The sequence below is a fragment of the Hypomesus transpacificus genome, chromosome 22, assembly GCF_021917145.1.
Source record: "Hypomesus transpacificus isolate Combined female chromosome 22, fHypTra1, whole genome shotgun sequence".
Classification (NCBI taxonomy): domain Eukaryota; kingdom Metazoa; phylum Chordata; class Actinopteri; order Osmeriformes; family Osmeridae; genus Hypomesus; species Hypomesus transpacificus.
Genome location: NC_061081.1, coordinates 2,533,003 through 2,548,826, shown reverse-complemented (window position 1 = coordinate 2,548,826; position 15,824 = coordinate 2,533,003). Strand labels below are relative to the sequence as shown.

The 15,824-nt window shown below is 45.2% G+C and overlaps 2 protein-coding genes and 1 long non-coding RNA gene across 3 annotated transcripts in view; all 3 read right to left on the bottom strand.

Annotated features, from left to right (window-relative positions):
- Positions 1 to 1,763: 1,763 nt before the first annotated feature.
- Positions 1,764 to 3,249, bottom strand: LOC124484804 (zinc finger protein 271-like; the record flags this gene model as incomplete). The annotated part of the gene is made up of 1 exon (XM_047045912.1): positions 1,764 to 3,249. A coding segment is annotated over one exon (1,230 nt), but the record flags the coding sequence as incomplete, so codon positions are not given.
- Positions 3,250 to 5,673: 2,424 nt separating this feature from the next.
- Positions 5,674 to 8,418, bottom strand: LOC124484807. Its single transcript, XR_006958007.1, has 2 exons — positions 8,210 to 8,418; positions 5,674 to 5,739 (listed from the first exon to the last, which is right to left on the bottom strand). It is a non-coding gene; the product is annotated as an uncharacterized LOC124484807 (long non-coding RNA).
- A 2,717-nt stretch (positions 8,419 to 11,135) lies between these two features.
- The window catches only part of col27a1a (collagen, type XXVII, alpha 1a), a 65,747-nt gene continuing 61,058 nt past the window's right edge, over positions 11,136 to 15,824 (bottom strand). Inside the window, exons 44-53 of the mRNA XM_047045223.1 lie at positions 15,746 to 15,799; positions 15,622 to 15,657; positions 15,489 to 15,506; positions 15,328 to 15,363; positions 15,188 to 15,214; positions 15,043 to 15,096; positions 14,634 to 14,802; positions 14,406 to 14,515; positions 13,925 to 14,143; positions 11,136 to 13,803 (exon numbers count right to left, since the gene is read on the bottom strand). Of these exons, the coding sequence (XP_046901179.1) occupies positions 13,657 to 13,803; positions 13,925 to 14,143; positions 14,406 to 14,515; positions 14,634 to 14,802; positions 15,043 to 15,096; positions 15,188 to 15,214; positions 15,328 to 15,363; positions 15,489 to 15,506; positions 15,622 to 15,657; positions 15,746 to 15,799 (870 nt within the window). The 3' untranslated portion in view covers positions 11,136 to 13,656. The remainder of the gene's footprint in view (positions 13,804 to 13,924; positions 14,144 to 14,405; positions 14,516 to 14,633; positions 14,803 to 15,042; positions 15,097 to 15,187; positions 15,215 to 15,327; positions 15,364 to 15,488; positions 15,507 to 15,621; positions 15,658 to 15,745; positions 15,800 to 15,824) is intronic.

Below are 15,824 nucleotides of genomic sequence, written 5' to 3'. Positions count from 1 at the left end.
TTGTAGTTTGAATACAAATTCAATACTTTTCAGGGTCATGCTTAGGGTTGCCAACCGTCCCGAATTGTCCGGGACATCCCGAATTATCTGTGATTTTGATTTGTCTCGGCAGACACAGCTCCAGTCTTATTTCAATCACAGCCTTGCCGGCCAATAATAGGCTACTGTAAACGTGCCAAAACTCACGCAAACGTTGCTATGGGACGACAGTGTGTGTGTGAACTGGTCACGGGTGAGGTGACCGCGTTATCGTCTGTCAAAATGAGAAACTTGTAATAATTGTCCTGACTATTACTATGAACAATACTTCCAAGCGAGTACAGTAGGGGTTCCCAACATTACATTGAAATGAGTAGGTTTATGGTATGGCTAATGAAAGTGAAGTGGACTCTGTCTCTCTTTGTCCAAAAGCTTTTAGATAATCTGACAATAACTTATTTCTTTAGTCGTGGTCGGTTTAACAAAGGTTTGCTTTATTTGTGCCAGGAATCGGAAATACATTCGTTGGGCTTCTCAGCTGGAGAACCCGCCTCTAATTTAGAACAGCAGATATTTATACAAGTCATGCACGTCACACAAATACTTTTGTCCGTTCATTGGCAATCGGCCTGAAACTCTGATAAACAGATGGGGGCTATTTCACAAGCCGATTGCTTCATATCAAAGGGCAGTTCCCCCTCCCCTGTCAGCTGTCGCCTTGTGTCAGCCTGACCTAGTGGAAGTTTAGAAGGGAGCAAAACATTCTAATACAGATTACTCTATCGGGAACACAGAAGAGGCCCATTGAAGGAAATGCCCTGTGGATGTTGTTCTGTTAGACAACAGCTGACTCCTCCCTCACTTTGCTATGGCTGTGTCTCTAGTTTGTTCCTTAAAGGAGGTCAGTGTCCTGAGCTGACCTGTCACAGGCTCATTCCCCAATACAGGTTTTTTGAGCCCACAACAAAAGCTTGCAATTTCCATTATTGTTAGTCAGTTGTTGGCACACGCCCATGTGCGCGTGTGCACCTGGAAGAAAGTGTCCCGAAACTAACATCAGATCCAGCAAATCATTCCTAAGTACCGTGGTACTCCCGGAAAACAAGTGCGTCTTGAGCCTTTTCTTGAAGTTGGTGAGACAGTCTGTGTCTCTGATGGAGGTGGGGTCTCTGATTGGGGGGCCAGACAGGAGAAGAGCTTGGGTTGGGACCGGGCACTCTTGAGCGGTGAGACCACCAGACGGTTGTCAGAAGAAGACCGTATGTGGCGGGTGGGGGTGTAAGGCTGGAGCATAGAGACTTGATGTAGTCGGATGCAGTCCCGTTCACTGTTCGGAAGGTCAGTAACAGGGTCTTGAATCTGATACGGGCCGTGATGGGGTGCCAGTGGAGGGAGATGAGGAGCGGGGTAACATGGTCTTCCTGGTCTTCAATCTACCCAGACGGTCCCATGTTACCCCGCTCCTCATCTCCCTCCTTGGACTGAAGTTTGTGAGGGTTTGAGGCTGAGTTAATTTTGTTGAGGAAGTAGTGGGTTTTAGCACCAGTTATGTGAGCAGAGAAGGATTTAAGGCGGGAGGGAGCCATCTCCTCTCAGCTGCCCGAAGGGTGGACCGTTCTTCACGAATAACATTCGTGAGCCAAGGGCAGGAGGGAGAAGATCATGCTTGAAGATCAGGTTGACAGGGGAAAGAGAGTGTCGAGGGATGCAGTTAATGTGGATAACAGGGTGTTGGTGGCAGTGGGGTGGGACGTGAACTTGTCAATGGGAGGGAGGATGTTACATAGCATGTTATTTAAGTTTATTCTCATACGTAAAATACAGTACATATCAAGTCTTACAGAATGAAATTATAAAATTATTAATACACAATGAAACAATTGCACATAGCCTGTATTTTATCTTTACATTTATAAAGGCTACAATATACATTTTTGGTATGAATCAAACATCTTTACAGTACATTACTGTATACTTTAAATAATGAATACAAATACATATATTTCCTATGTTCATACATGTTTAATTATTAAGTGAGATCTAGAGATCAGGATATTTAGTCTTGCCAGAACAAAAGTGTGTCTCTAAGCTTCCTGATCGACTGAAGCTCTTCCCACACTGGTCACAGTGGTACGGCTTCTCTCCTGAGTGAACACGCTGGTGTGTCTTTAAGTCTCCTGACCGACTAAAGCTCTTCCCACACTGGTCACAGTGGTACGGCTTCTCTCCTGAGTGAACACACTGGTGTGTCTTTAAGGCTCCTGAACAACTAAAGTTCTTCCCACACTGGTCACAGTGGTACGGCTTCTCTCCTGAGTGAACACGCTGGTGTATCTCTAAACTTCCTGACTGACTGAAGCTCTTCCCACACTGGTCACAGTGGTACGGCTTCTCTCCTGAGTGAACACGCTGGTGTGTCATTAAGTTTCCTGAATGACTGAAGCTCTTCCCACACTGGTCACAGTGGTACGGCTTTTCTCCAGAGTGAACACGCTGGTGTTTCTCTAAGTTTCCTGACTGACTGAAGCTCTTCCCACACTGATCACAGTGGTACGGTTTCTCTCCTGAGTGAACACGCTGGTGTTCCTCTAAGTGTTCTGACCGACTGAAGCTCTTCCCACACTGGTCACAGTGGTACGGCTTCGCTCCCGAGTGAACACGCTGGTGTCTCTTTAAGACTCCTGACAGACTGAAGCTCTTCCCACACTGATCACAATGGTACGGCTTCTCTCCTGAGTGAACACACTGGTGTATATTTAAGCTTCCTAAACGACTGAAGCTCTTCCCACACTGGTCACAGTCGTACGGCTTCTCTCCTGAGTGAACACGCTGGTGTGTCTTTAAGTTTCCTGAATGACTGAAGCTCTTCTCACACTGGTCACAGTGGTACGGCTTCTCTCCTGAGTGAACACGCTGGTGTTCCTCTAAGTGTCCTGACTGACTGAAGCTCTTCCCACACTGGTCACAGTCGTACGGCTTCTCTCCTGAGTGAACACGCTGGTGTGTCTTTAAGTTTCCTGAATAACTGAAGCTCTTCCCACACTGGTCACAGTGGTACGGCTTCTCTCCTGAGTGAACACGCTGGTGTTCCTCTAAGTGTCCTGACTGACTGAAGCTCTTCCCACACTGGTCACAGTCGTACGGCTTCTCTCCTGAGTGAACACGCTGGTGTTCCTCTAAGTGTCCTGACCGACTGAAGCTCTTCCCACACTGGTCACAGTGGTACGGCTTCTCTCCTGAGTGAACACGCTGGTGTGCCTTCTGAAGGCCATCAAAGCAGCGAAAAGGGCCTACAGGACCAAGGTGGAGTCCAGCTACCATGGCTCTGACCCCAGGCGCATGTGGAGTGGACTTAAAGCCATTACAGACTACAAAGGGAGAGGCTACAATGAGACCCAGTCTTCTGTCCTACTGCCAGACGAGCTGAACTCCTTCTACGCTAGCTTTGAGAGGGACAGTGAACCCCCTGCAGTGGAGCTACCTGAAGGCCAAGCCAGTGGTGTGCCTACACTAACTGTAGCTGAGGTGAGGCTATGCTTTAAGAAGATCAACCCTCGCAAGGCACCTGGCCCAGACGGCATATCAGGTAGGGCCCTTAGGGGCTGCGCTGACCAGCTGGCAGGGGTCTTCAGTGACATCTTCAACCTCTCCCTTAACCTGTCTGTACTCCCCACCTGCTTCAAGAGGACCACCATCATCCCTGTGCCCAAGAACACCAAGGTCACATGTCTGAATGACTATCGCCCAATAGCACTGACCTCTATCATCATGAAGTGCTTCGAGCGACTAGTCAAATCATTCATCTGCTCCTCGCTGCCCCCCACACTGGACCCTATGCAGTTTGCATACCGGTCCAATAGGTCTACAGACGATGCCATCGCTCTGACCATGCACACCGCTCTCTCCCACCTGGACAAGGGGAATACATATGTGAGGATGCTGTTCATTGACTACAGCTCTGCATTCAACACCATCATCCCCTCCAGACTGGTCTCCAAGCTAGTGGACCTGGGACTAAGCACCTCCCTCTGCAAGTGGATCTTCCACTTCCTGACGGGGAGGCCACAGGTGGTGAGAATCGGTGACCGCACTTCATCTGTACTGATCACCAACACAGGCACCCCCCAGGGCTGTGTGCTCAGCCCTCTCCTGTTCTCCTTGTTCACCCACGACTGTGCGGCTACGCACAGCTCCAACCTCCTCGTTAAGTTTGCTGACGACACAACCATCGTGGGCCTCATCTCTGACAGTGACGAGTCAGCCTACAGAGAGGAGGTTGACACCCTGACATCATGGTGTCAGGACAACAACCTCTCTCTTAACATCAGCAAGACCAAGGAGATGATTGTGGACTTTAGGAGGCGGCAGGAGGAGGAGCATGCACCCCTATTCATCAATGGATCGGAAGTGGAGAAGGTCAGCTGCTTCAAGTTCCTCGGGGTGAACATCAGCAATGACCTCACCTGGTCTGTTCACACGGACAAGGTGGTCAAAACGGCCCGTAAGCGCCTCTTCTTCCTGAGGAGACTGAAGAAGTTTGGTATGGACTCAGTCATCCTTACTAACTTTTACAGATGCACTATAGAAAGCATTCTGACTGGTTGTATCACAGTGTGGTATGGGAGCTGCACAGACCGGGACCGCAAGGCCCTACGAAGTGTGGTCCGTTCAGCTGAGTTCATCATCGGCAGGAAGCTCCCAGCCCTACAGGACACCTACCACACACGTTGCCTTAGGAAAGCCAGCAGGATTCTAAGAGACTGCTCCCACCCATCCTTCAGTCTCTTTACCCCGTTGCCTTCTGGCAGGCGTTACCGCAGCATCCGGTCGCGCACACGCAGACTGGACAACAGTTTCTACCCAAGGGTCATCAGGCTTCTCAATGGACACTGATATGGACATTTTTACTGCACACTAGTCACTTATACACTGTCACTTTCAGCTACTGGTTGCTCTTTCAGTAACATTGCACTACTGTACCTCGCCACCAGGCTCCTGTTTGGTCATTGACAAAGTCACTGATCTGTAAATTTGCACTACTGCACTGTACTCCATTTAGGTTAGATTAGTTTATAGGGTTGTAACAGGTTTTTTTTTTTTTTTGTGTGTATTAGGGTTAGTATAGCGTACTATTTATTGTTATCTGTAATTTAGGAAGTTTTAGTGTTAGGGTTAGTATAGTCGTTTATTTATTGCTATCTGTATATTTAGGAAGTTCACTTATCTAAGCTCAGCATAGATGTAAATTTGTTCTGTGTACTTATATGTTATGTTATGCCAAGTTCTTGCGTTGTCTTGTCTTAAGAATTTCAGTGCCCAGTCTAACCTTGTGTTGCTCTGTGCACCTGACAAATAAAAGACTTGAACTTGAACTTGAACTTGCCTTTAAAGGCACACCAGCGTGTTCACTCAGGAGAGAAGCCGTACCACTGTGACCAGTGTGGGAAGAGCTTCAGTCATTCAGGAACCTTAAAGACACACCAGCGTGTTCACTCAGGAGAGAAGCCGTACCACTGTGACCAGTGTGGGAAGAGCTTCAGTCAGTCAGGAACCTTAAGGTTCCTGACTGAAGCTCTTCCCACACTGGTCACAGTTGTAATGTCTGGCCTTTTCCGTGTCCATGCTTCACTGGGCGGGAACCAGGGGGAGGGAGGAAGTGGTGTTGGGGCGTGGTCGAGAGGACAGAGTCTCTGGTCTGATCTCTCCACTCCTTAGCAGAGAGACGTACAGGTCATGGTGGCACCTCTTGCTCAAGCACCCCTAAAAAATATAATTAAAAAAATATATATATTATTCTTTGATGAAGAAAGTGACATCCTTAGTGTTTTCATTAATTCAATATTTTGCATAATAATACATAAATCTATTAATTGTTGTCAAGTGAAAGTAGGGATTTATATCAGCAAGGAGGTTTAGCACCTTTGCAAGGCACTGTATTCATGTCACATTCTAATTGGGGGCTGAGCACCCCTAGAGGTCTGATCCTAGAATTGCCCCTGCTCAGACGCTCTCACACCAAACCTTGTACTTCTCACGCTGAGAAGGCAGCGCAAACCAAATAGTCCTGCTAACGTTGTAAACAGTAATGGACGAGGTGCAGGCCCACGGAGTGAAGCAACATAGACACGCGAACACCCGTGAAAGCTTATCTCGCGGCCATTTCTCATATTTTAGATACAGTATAAGTTTAGATAGCTTGCAAATACTGAGGATAGCCTACCATAGATTTAGCCAATGTCGTAGCGATGCTAGCTAACGTTAGTTTGCTAGCTGTATAACATTTCACTGGGTCTTACAGTGTCGCTTGATTTACTGAATTTATTATGAAATGTTCTACTAGCCATTTGCCTACTTGAGCAAGTCACAGTTTTTTTAAGCCCTGATAGTGTAACTAAGATGACACAGTAAATAATTCCTCTTTCAAGTAATAAGCCCCCGTTCAAGTGTTTAGCATTAAAGCACGGTCTGTAGAGATCTTGGGACGAAGCCACTTATTTTGTTTTGCTAATGCAGGATTCGGTGATTCTGTAAAATAGACGTAATAATTGGAACATAACGTGAAGTAACATAGCACTTGATTTAGTTCGAGTTATAACTTGTCCAGGGGGACAAAGTTCTCTTCCACTTGCCCTACAAAAAATCCACTTGTCCCGGACAAGCGGACAAGCCTATGTCGAGCCCTGGTCTACGTTAATATACCTAGCTAGTCATTATACCGTCTAACTATCCAACATCTGTAACACGATCGGCACGGCACTAGCCACAGTTTATTAATGTATTGTGAATAGCCAAATTATCTGAATAATTAGCTATCAACTATGCAGCTACAGTAGTGACACTGGCAGTTACAGAAGCTAGCATATTAGCACCGTCAAGTTGTTTACCTTCCAACCTGACAATGCGACACTCACTTCTCAACAGACACATTTAAACAAGTTCAATTACATATTACTAACGTTAAGTACTTTGCGTGCAACTAAACTTGATGAAAGCAACTAAACGTAAGTACTGGTAGCTAGCTACCTTCTGATAATGTGTTGGAGCCTCGAAAGTGGTTCTTAGTGTAGCAAGAATTAACAGGCTTGGAGTCAGGAGATTGATTGCAAAGGCTTTCGTCTTTATTCATGTCAACAGTTCTTATTTCCTTCTATTGCTGATTTACGATATTCACACATTGCTCAGGGCAACGCCCTTTTTTTTGAACAGCCCTGCTCACCCCCTCCCTTACAACTCGCCTTCCTGAAGCGAGTCTGGAACGATTGCGCAACAGCCGTAATCTCTCATTTTTTCAGCCTTTTTTCACTGATTTTTGAGGGTTATACATGTCAATATCAAAACAGTCAACAGATTTATCACTTCGTTTTTACCTGACTCCATCTTCCATATGTTTTTTAGCATTTTAACGGAGATTTTTGTCTTTTTGTTCCTCTTGCTCCTTCAACAGCCTTTTTGACCACAGCTGTTTTAGGAACTTTCAGAACTTCCCAAGACTGCCATCTCTCGGAATGTCATAAAAACATACGTCTTTTCATACATTATACACATTATCTACGGATATCCGTCTAACCCATGTTTTTTTCAGCACGTCTTAAGATGAATCTTTTCGGATAGCTAGTCCTGACTCACTTTCGACTGATGTAATAGAGGCCTCTATACTTTGCTGTCACTTGTTGTTAATAGTGCAACTTTTTAGCCAGGACGGATATTTTAAAATAATAATTTGTTTGAGGTCTGTTGAAAATGTTAGTCACGCAGATGCTGTCCCACAATTGTTAACACCTTTAGCTAACCTGATCTTTTCAACATCCTTGTTTTGAAGCGTAACCATATTACTGTGATTACACACGCTTTGACCATTTGTTGGTCAAGTCACGATGTGCCAGACTTTTTGAATTTTACCCTTTGCTTGATTCAAAAAGCCATAAAAAGTTATGTCCTCAGTTCTCCGAATTTTGTTTTAAAGAGGTCCATAGCAAGTTTGTACCTAAACTAACAGGTTATGAATAGAGGCCGCCGGAGACCCCCTTGCCTGAGCTTAATAGTACGACAGTAGAGAAGCTTTTAGCAAGAAACATTTAACATTCAATCTTTCTTACATTCAGGGAAACATACATCCTAGCAATTAAAACATTTGCAACCACTCCCCTTCTCCAAAGCCTTTTCACTTTCTCTTAGTTCAAGATTCGTATCTAGGCATTCATTAGGTTTTACAGGTTTTTTCATTGCCTACCTTCTTAAATGTAGATGTAGCGAATCACGTCGGCGTCACCAATTGTTGGAGCCTCGAAAGTGGTTCTTAGTGTAGCAAGAATTAACAGGCTTGGAGTCAGGAGATTGATTGCAAAGGCTTTCGTTTTTATTGCCAGGTATTTTGGAATCATACGCAGAGCTTCTCTAGCCAGAGAAGTCTGACATGTAATCAATAGACAATAACTTTTATACAGTCTTACTACGTCACACACATCTGTTGGCAATTATCAGACACACACACAGTTTGTTCAAGATCAACAGATAGCCTACCCTCCCTCACGTGGCCATTCTTCCACAAAACGTGATTCTTCTTGCACAATCCGTTTCTTCTTGCACAATCCTATCAGGTCATCCTGACTTGATTTCCTCTCTGGAAAGAACATTCTAACGGGAGGGGGAGAGTGACTCTCCCAGCTCCCTCTTTCCCCATTGAGTGTGGGGATAAACAAGTCTTCCTCTCCTCATCTGACCCCCGTCCTAGTTGACTCCTCTCTTGAGGTCACAAGGTCACAAAAAATCCCCCACAAATGTCTTCCAGTCCTGAGATGAAATCAGTCAAATCAAATAAAAATGTATTTGTTTAGCCCTTTTTAAAAGCAATCTCACAGAGGGCTTCACCCCAACCAACCTCACCCTGCGTTCACACTGCAGCGACGTGAATCGCTCGCCTTCCCACGGTTCACCACGCTCGGGGGCGTTTCAAACAGATTCATATAGAATGTAGTTCTCTAAAGTCAGTGTTGTAGTGAGACTGCTATCATGCGGTCGCCGGTCAGTGTAATTAAAAAAAGTTGCCCTCACCCTATACTATTTATCTGATGAGGGTAGACTACGTAAAACTGCAAATGCATTCGGTCTGTCTAGATCGGCCGTTTCAATAATAATCAGGTGTGTAGAGCCACAACAGTCAATTTGGTCCTAAATATATCAAACTGCCAAAACAGAAGCTGTGCTGTCCAATCACTTGTGCAGAGATCTGAAGAAGCTCATGGCCTCCCTCAGTGCCTAGGTGCTGTGGATTGGGACGCATAGAGATTAAGCAACCATCGGCCAATTCTACTGATGACCTCAATAGAAAAGGTAGGTTTACCTTTAACATTCAAGCCACCTGCAATTATAAATATTCCTTCATGGACATAGTAGTGAAATGGCCAGGGAGCGTGCATGACGCCCATATTTTTGCTAACTCTTCACTGAACTTGTCTTGAAAAACGGAAACATCCCTCCCTGTCCAAGGCAAATCATTGAAGATGAAGAGGCCATACAAGTGTACATATTCGGTGACCCTGCATATCCACTGCTTCCATATGTTATGAAAGAGTACGTAAATGGTGGAAGCACTGTCCAGGAGCAGTACTTTGGACTATCTTTGTGCCGAGCACGGATGGTGATAGAGTGTGCGTTTGGCAGGCTAAAAGCCGGTTCGGAGCACTGAGAAGGGCTGTGGACATTAATATGGTTAATCTGCCCTTCGTAATTTATGCATGTTTTGTGCTGCACAATTACTGTGAGGCTTCTAAGGACAGAGTAGACGACAACCGTGTAATTGAAGCAATTCAGTATGCGCGGGACAACCAGCCACACAACCAGCTGTCAGAGGTGACTCCATGACAGCAGAAGGGAAGAGGGTCAGGAGAATCCTAACTCAATTCCTGGTTCCTTAAAAGGGACAATCTTCTTTCCAGTGTGTGCATGAGAGTGTGGAGCCATATGATTCCTGGATGCATAAAAGGGACCATGCTATGTGTAAACGTGGCCTTAGTCTGAAGTAAGCCCACCCTGGACCGCGAGACCACCTTTACTGTTACAAAACTCCAACGGCAGGAGCGAATGCGTGAGACTTGAGAGCCCTGGATACAGGACTGACAGGGGAGATCACCGTGAGGGCGGCCTGTCACCTGTCACAGGTCCATGATGAAGAGTGAAAAGCCGCACAGCATGAGTAGGGAAAGGTTATAGATAGTGTTGGAGCCTCGAAAGTGGTTCTTAGTGTAGCAAGAATTAACAGGCTTGGAGTCAGGAGATTGATTGCAAAGGCTTTCGTCTTTATTGCCAGGTATTTTGGAATCATACGCAGAGCTTCTCTAGCCAGAGAAGTCCCCCATGCATTCAATAGACAAGAACTTTTATACAGTCTTTCTACGTCATAGAAATATCTTTGGCAATTATCAGACAACACACAGTTTGTTCAAGATAAACAGATGTCCTCCCTCCCTTGGCCATTCTTGTGCAACTCGTGGTTCAACGCACTACTCCATCAGGTCATCCTGACCTGACTTCCTCTCTGAAAAGAACATTCTAATGGGAGGGGAGAGTGACTCTCCCAGCCCACTCTTTCCTCATGACTGAGTATGGGACACAACCAGTCTCCTCTTTCGCCTAATTCCTTACATGGGGATAAACAAGTCTTCCTCTCTAGCCTAATTCCCTATGTGGGCTGTTTCCTCTCCTCATCTGACCCGTCCTAGTTTACTCCTTTCTTGAGGCGCCACAAAAAGCCCCCAACAATAGTTATATTCACATTATTCCGACCCACCCAATTTTTTTCATCTTTGGCACTTTATCTTTTTTTGAAGTGCAAAAACAAAAAAAGTGCACTTCCGATACAATTATTATGTACAATTATACATGTACATTTACACAAGCTTGGGCCATGCTCTGGCTAAACGTCTGTGTTGGTAGTTGACTAACAGGCACGCCACTGCAAGTAATTGGTTGATGCTGCCTGAGACGGTCAGTGGGATGACTGTGTCAAACAGCTTGTGCTCCTTTACATCCAACTACTCTGTCCTAGATAAACACCACGTTTTATATCACGAAGAAATTGTCCATAAAGTGAAACCTCACCCAACAGTATAAAATAAGACATTGGTTCCACTTAGTGGACAAATAGCGACACTGCAAGCTGTAGAAAAAGAAATATTTTTATTGGGTATGCAAGTGTTTAAACCAACAGGTCCAAACCCAGTTTAAAAAGTATTTATTGAACAACTGAACATGGTACATAAAAATGAAAGGGAAAGACAAATGTATGATGGCACCTGTAATAGTCTGACATGGAGAGTTGTGAAATATTTGGCAAATATTTTCCAAGAAGGAAATAGAGTACACAGGCACCAGAGAATGGGTCCTCAGAGTAATGTGTAAATTGTGAGGTATTCTTAAATCATTTGAACGTTTTAAACTGATTTACAAAAACAGAACTTTCACACATTGACATAAGTTTCTTTAAAAACACAAGTTATAGCCGGTACAGTACATGTTTGATTATCATAGAGGAAAAGAATCTGAGAAGGACAAAACAAAAATTAAAAAAATAAACGACAATAAACATTGCAATAAATTTGTTCTCTGGAGCCCCAAATTTACACATAAAATAAAAATCTATAAACTCCAAGACCAGTTGGGCAAACTGATACATAAAGTTATCAGAGAAAAGATCTTTCATTGCTTTGACAAAGAGAGCCTTGCTCATTCGGCAACCACGGTAAAACAACATTTAAATAACATTAAATTAGCAAGAGCGGATCCACTGTATACAACACGGCTTGCATAATTATACACATGTGTTCAATATTAACGAAAGGCTTTTCCTATTTAATCATACCTAGCTGTAAAATATTACCTACATTGGTGGGATTTGTACAGATTAATTGATAATGCCATGTTAAAAAAATTAAAACATCAAACCCTGTCATTTTATGAATGGATACACAATTAATAATCAAAAATGTTCTTCAATATTTCTCCAAAATTCCTTTCAAATAAACAATTTTCTTCTCAGTGTTGATGTCAAGTTGGTTTGGTTCTGTGGCAGAAGTTTAACTGTATGTTAACGACCAGTTAATCCAGTTATCTATTCAGTTATTTGATCTGTTACATCTGTCTATGTAGGGTGCATTACAGATGCTGAACTTTGGTGACATGGATGTGTGTATTTGTTTGCTTTGGCAGAGTGGTGTGACCTGTTGTAAGAGCACCAGGTTACCGTAGCACCTCAGAATGGGTGGATAGCACCGCTTCAGTCCTGCTTTGTTATACGTCTGACTCCCGTTCTCATTTGACTATTAAGAACATGAACAACTTAGACCAGCACCATGTTTTTGTAGGACCTAGAGGAGACCAAGCAGAGGTGTGATCTTCTCCTTCCATACCTTCTCCTATTGAACTACAAAGGATAGGATCCTATGGGGACTAACTAGAGGAGATATGATCTTAAGGGGCCTAGCTAGAAGAGATTTTATCCTATGGTCCCTAGCTAGAAGAGATGTGATCCTAAGGGGGCCTAGCTAGAGGGAATATGACCCAATGGGCCCTAGCTAGAGGGAATGTGATCCTGGGGGCTATGAGTATCTATCTATTTTTGGCAGGAGCAAAAACTCTAGTTCTGGGTATGAACTGGCATATGGCACTGGTATAGGACCAGTTCACCCTTTCAGAGTTCTAACCTTTACCATGCATAGGGAAATGACCAAACTGACTTTGGATCAGTTCCTTGGCTGACCTCACCAGACAGAGAGAAGGGGTCCTGCACCTTTGGGAAACATGTATAGTTTTCTTATAGGGATTCTGTTTTTGTGCTTTCTGCTAATTTGACATTACCAAAGAAAAGGTGCAGGGTCTCCCTGTCCAGATTCACACAGGCAAGATAGAGTGAGAGAGAGGGGGGGGGATAGGGCGGGGGAGATAGGACGAGCATCTCTGGCACAAATGAATAAACAGCACCCCTGAATGGACATTATCCGACAACGTCTGGAATATAATATAAAACTATCTTTATATTTTCTATTGCACTTGAAGATTATTTCTTTACATGAAGTTATACATGTTTAAACATTAAAGAATAAGCATACATATATATGTACATTTAACTGTTCCCAAGTACTTGAATTATTCTCTCGGACAGAATGTTGTTCCTTTTATTTAAAAGTACAAACTGTATAATAATTTACTATAAGTTTCTTGGTAGAGGGAGGGGAGTTGGCAGTATTGACTTGGCCTGACTCTCCCTCGACCTGGCATTGTTCCAGAGAGGGAGTTTGTGTGGGGCTTCAAGCGTGGTCTCCGAGCACACATCCACAGCCTGCTTGGGGGTCAACCCTTCCCTGACCAGCTGGAAGGATGCATTGCCTTTGTTTTGAGAAGCCGCTCGTACGAGAACTCCACTCCTCTTCCTTCTCTGTTCATCTTCTTCCACCTCATCCATGCCCCCGGTTCCCTCACCTCCTCCCTCTGTTACATCAGTCTACTGAGAGAAGGGGGTAGCAGTGCGAGGTGGGGTGAGGTGGTGATGTGTGGGGGAGGCGGGTCTCCCTTCTGGACCGTGCTTTTTCAGGGTGGGAGAGAGTGGGAGGGGGGTGTCCGAGAGGTCAGGGTCCGTCTCTGTTCACACACACATACACACACACGCATACACACTGGGCTGCCTTACAGGAAGCACACAGGTCCGACCTCCAGGTGGTAGTGAGATCCGGGCGTGGTCAGGGGTAGGTTGTAGATGTTCACCACAGGGAGAAGCTGGGGGTCCTGGGAACGCAACAGGAAATGGGTCTGGTGCCAACGGCCATCCTTCATCTGAAACACACACACACATACAAAAGAGTCAATAGAGCATTTCTCTGGGAATTGTAGTTGCCAAAGAGATTAGAGAAGGAGAAACTGGAACATTGTGTAGAACATCTAGTTTAGAACATACCCAGCAGGAGTCTTCGAGAACATAGGGCTCTAGATCTCCCCCCACCTCGATCATCTCCCCGCTCCAGGCCCTAAAACGCACGGCCTCCTGGGAAGGTGGCAGGTCAGGGGAGCTCCTCCAGATGGAGATGTTCAGGCAGTGGATGGTCACGTGCTGCACCGCCTCCGAGCTCAGCAGGTGCAGGAAGTTCATCTGGACACGGCCCACACTCATCTCCAACTGCCAAGCCAATCAGAACCGGTGGTCAGTTTGGTGAGGTTTTCAGAGGAATGTTTCTACAAGGTTCCAGAAGTATTTTTGCAATGCTATTGGGTTAATGTGAGGCATATCAAGAATTCTGGACATGTATGAAGCATTCTGGTCCAAGATGAACCCTCATAGAACATTGTTGAGTAGAACAAATATTTGATGTTATAGTGTTATGTTCATTTGGAAGAATGCTTCTAAGGGTTCTAACTGGGTTTCTGGGCTGCTTCAGTACCTTGGAGACAGTGATGGGTCTTAGACAGGTCTGCCCTCCTCCTGTGAAGTTGCAGGACACCTCTATCATGTCTGAGGAGCAGCCAAGGTTTGGGTCGACCCAGTAAGTGCCTGAGAAAAAAAAAAGAACTACGATCAATGCTGGCTCTCTCTTTCTCTCTCCCTCTTACATCTTACAAACATGTTCCCTCTCTCTCTCTCTCTCTCTCTCTCACACTCTCTCTCTCACCATCGTTCATCCTCTGTTCACAGCTGTGGAGGTCCCTGCAGATGCGTGCGGGGTTGTCACGGGTGCCCAGTGGGTTCTTCAGGCTCTGGACCAGGCTGCTGAGGTAGTGGAGGGTCTTGAAGATCTCTGTGCCCTGATCCAACATGGGTAGGTCCATCAGCGGCTTGCTCTGCGGATGGAGGGGCAGGTGTGAAAGGAGGGAGGGAGAAGATGGCGCGAGCAGGTTTGGAGCGAGGCAGATGAAGAGCGCCAAAGACAAAGAGGGATGTGGAGCGAAAAAGGAAGAGAAAGGAAAACCAGAAAGAGATGAATTGACTGACTGACACACAATATTCATGAGTCAATTCTAGATCCTGATTACTAACACACTGATAACACGGTTGTGACTGTCTGTGCAGCGCTGACTGACCTCGGTCCTGAATGGAGAGTGAGAGTCCACAAACACTTGCAGCCCCTCGTCGCTCTGAAACATAGAACAGAAACACTCCTGGTTACACCTGGCCTGATCCAGTGATGTCTTGGATATGGATGTTTGATGGCATGAACAGACTTACGAAGGGGAGAGGGATACCGGGAGGACCCTGGAGAGAGCGAAAGCAAACACATAACTTAAACACACACCTAAAGTAAGGGATTTCCTCAAATCAACACAACAAAAGTACATGGACAGAATAACAGACAGTAGAGGACTTACTGGGGGTCCTGGAGGTCCGCGAGGTCCAGGAGGACCCTGTGAGACAAAACAAACATCTCTATCATATTATCTTCCAGCTACACTATGATTGAACACCTGTCAGAACAAAGGGAGCATCTTGTCATTGTGTAATAGAACAATACACCAGACCGCACACATACCCTAGGGCCTTGTATCCCCTGTTCAGAGAAGACAAAGAAGACAAAGAAATTCATGTCAGGTTCATCGTATGAATATGGTCGATGCTTCTTCCACAGCTCATGTGAGGCTGGTTCTACAGTCTAAAACACTCACCATCTCTCCACGGCTGCCCTTGTCTCCTTTAGGTCCCTGAGGAAAGGCACATTTACTGTTACACAAGACAGGATTCAGGAATGAAGATGGGATGAGAGGAGGGAACAGTAGGTCAACTACTCACTGTGCTGCCATCAGGTCCTATAATGCCCATGGGACCAGTCACTCCACTTCTGCCCTGTAGAAGAGAACAGGAGACTTTA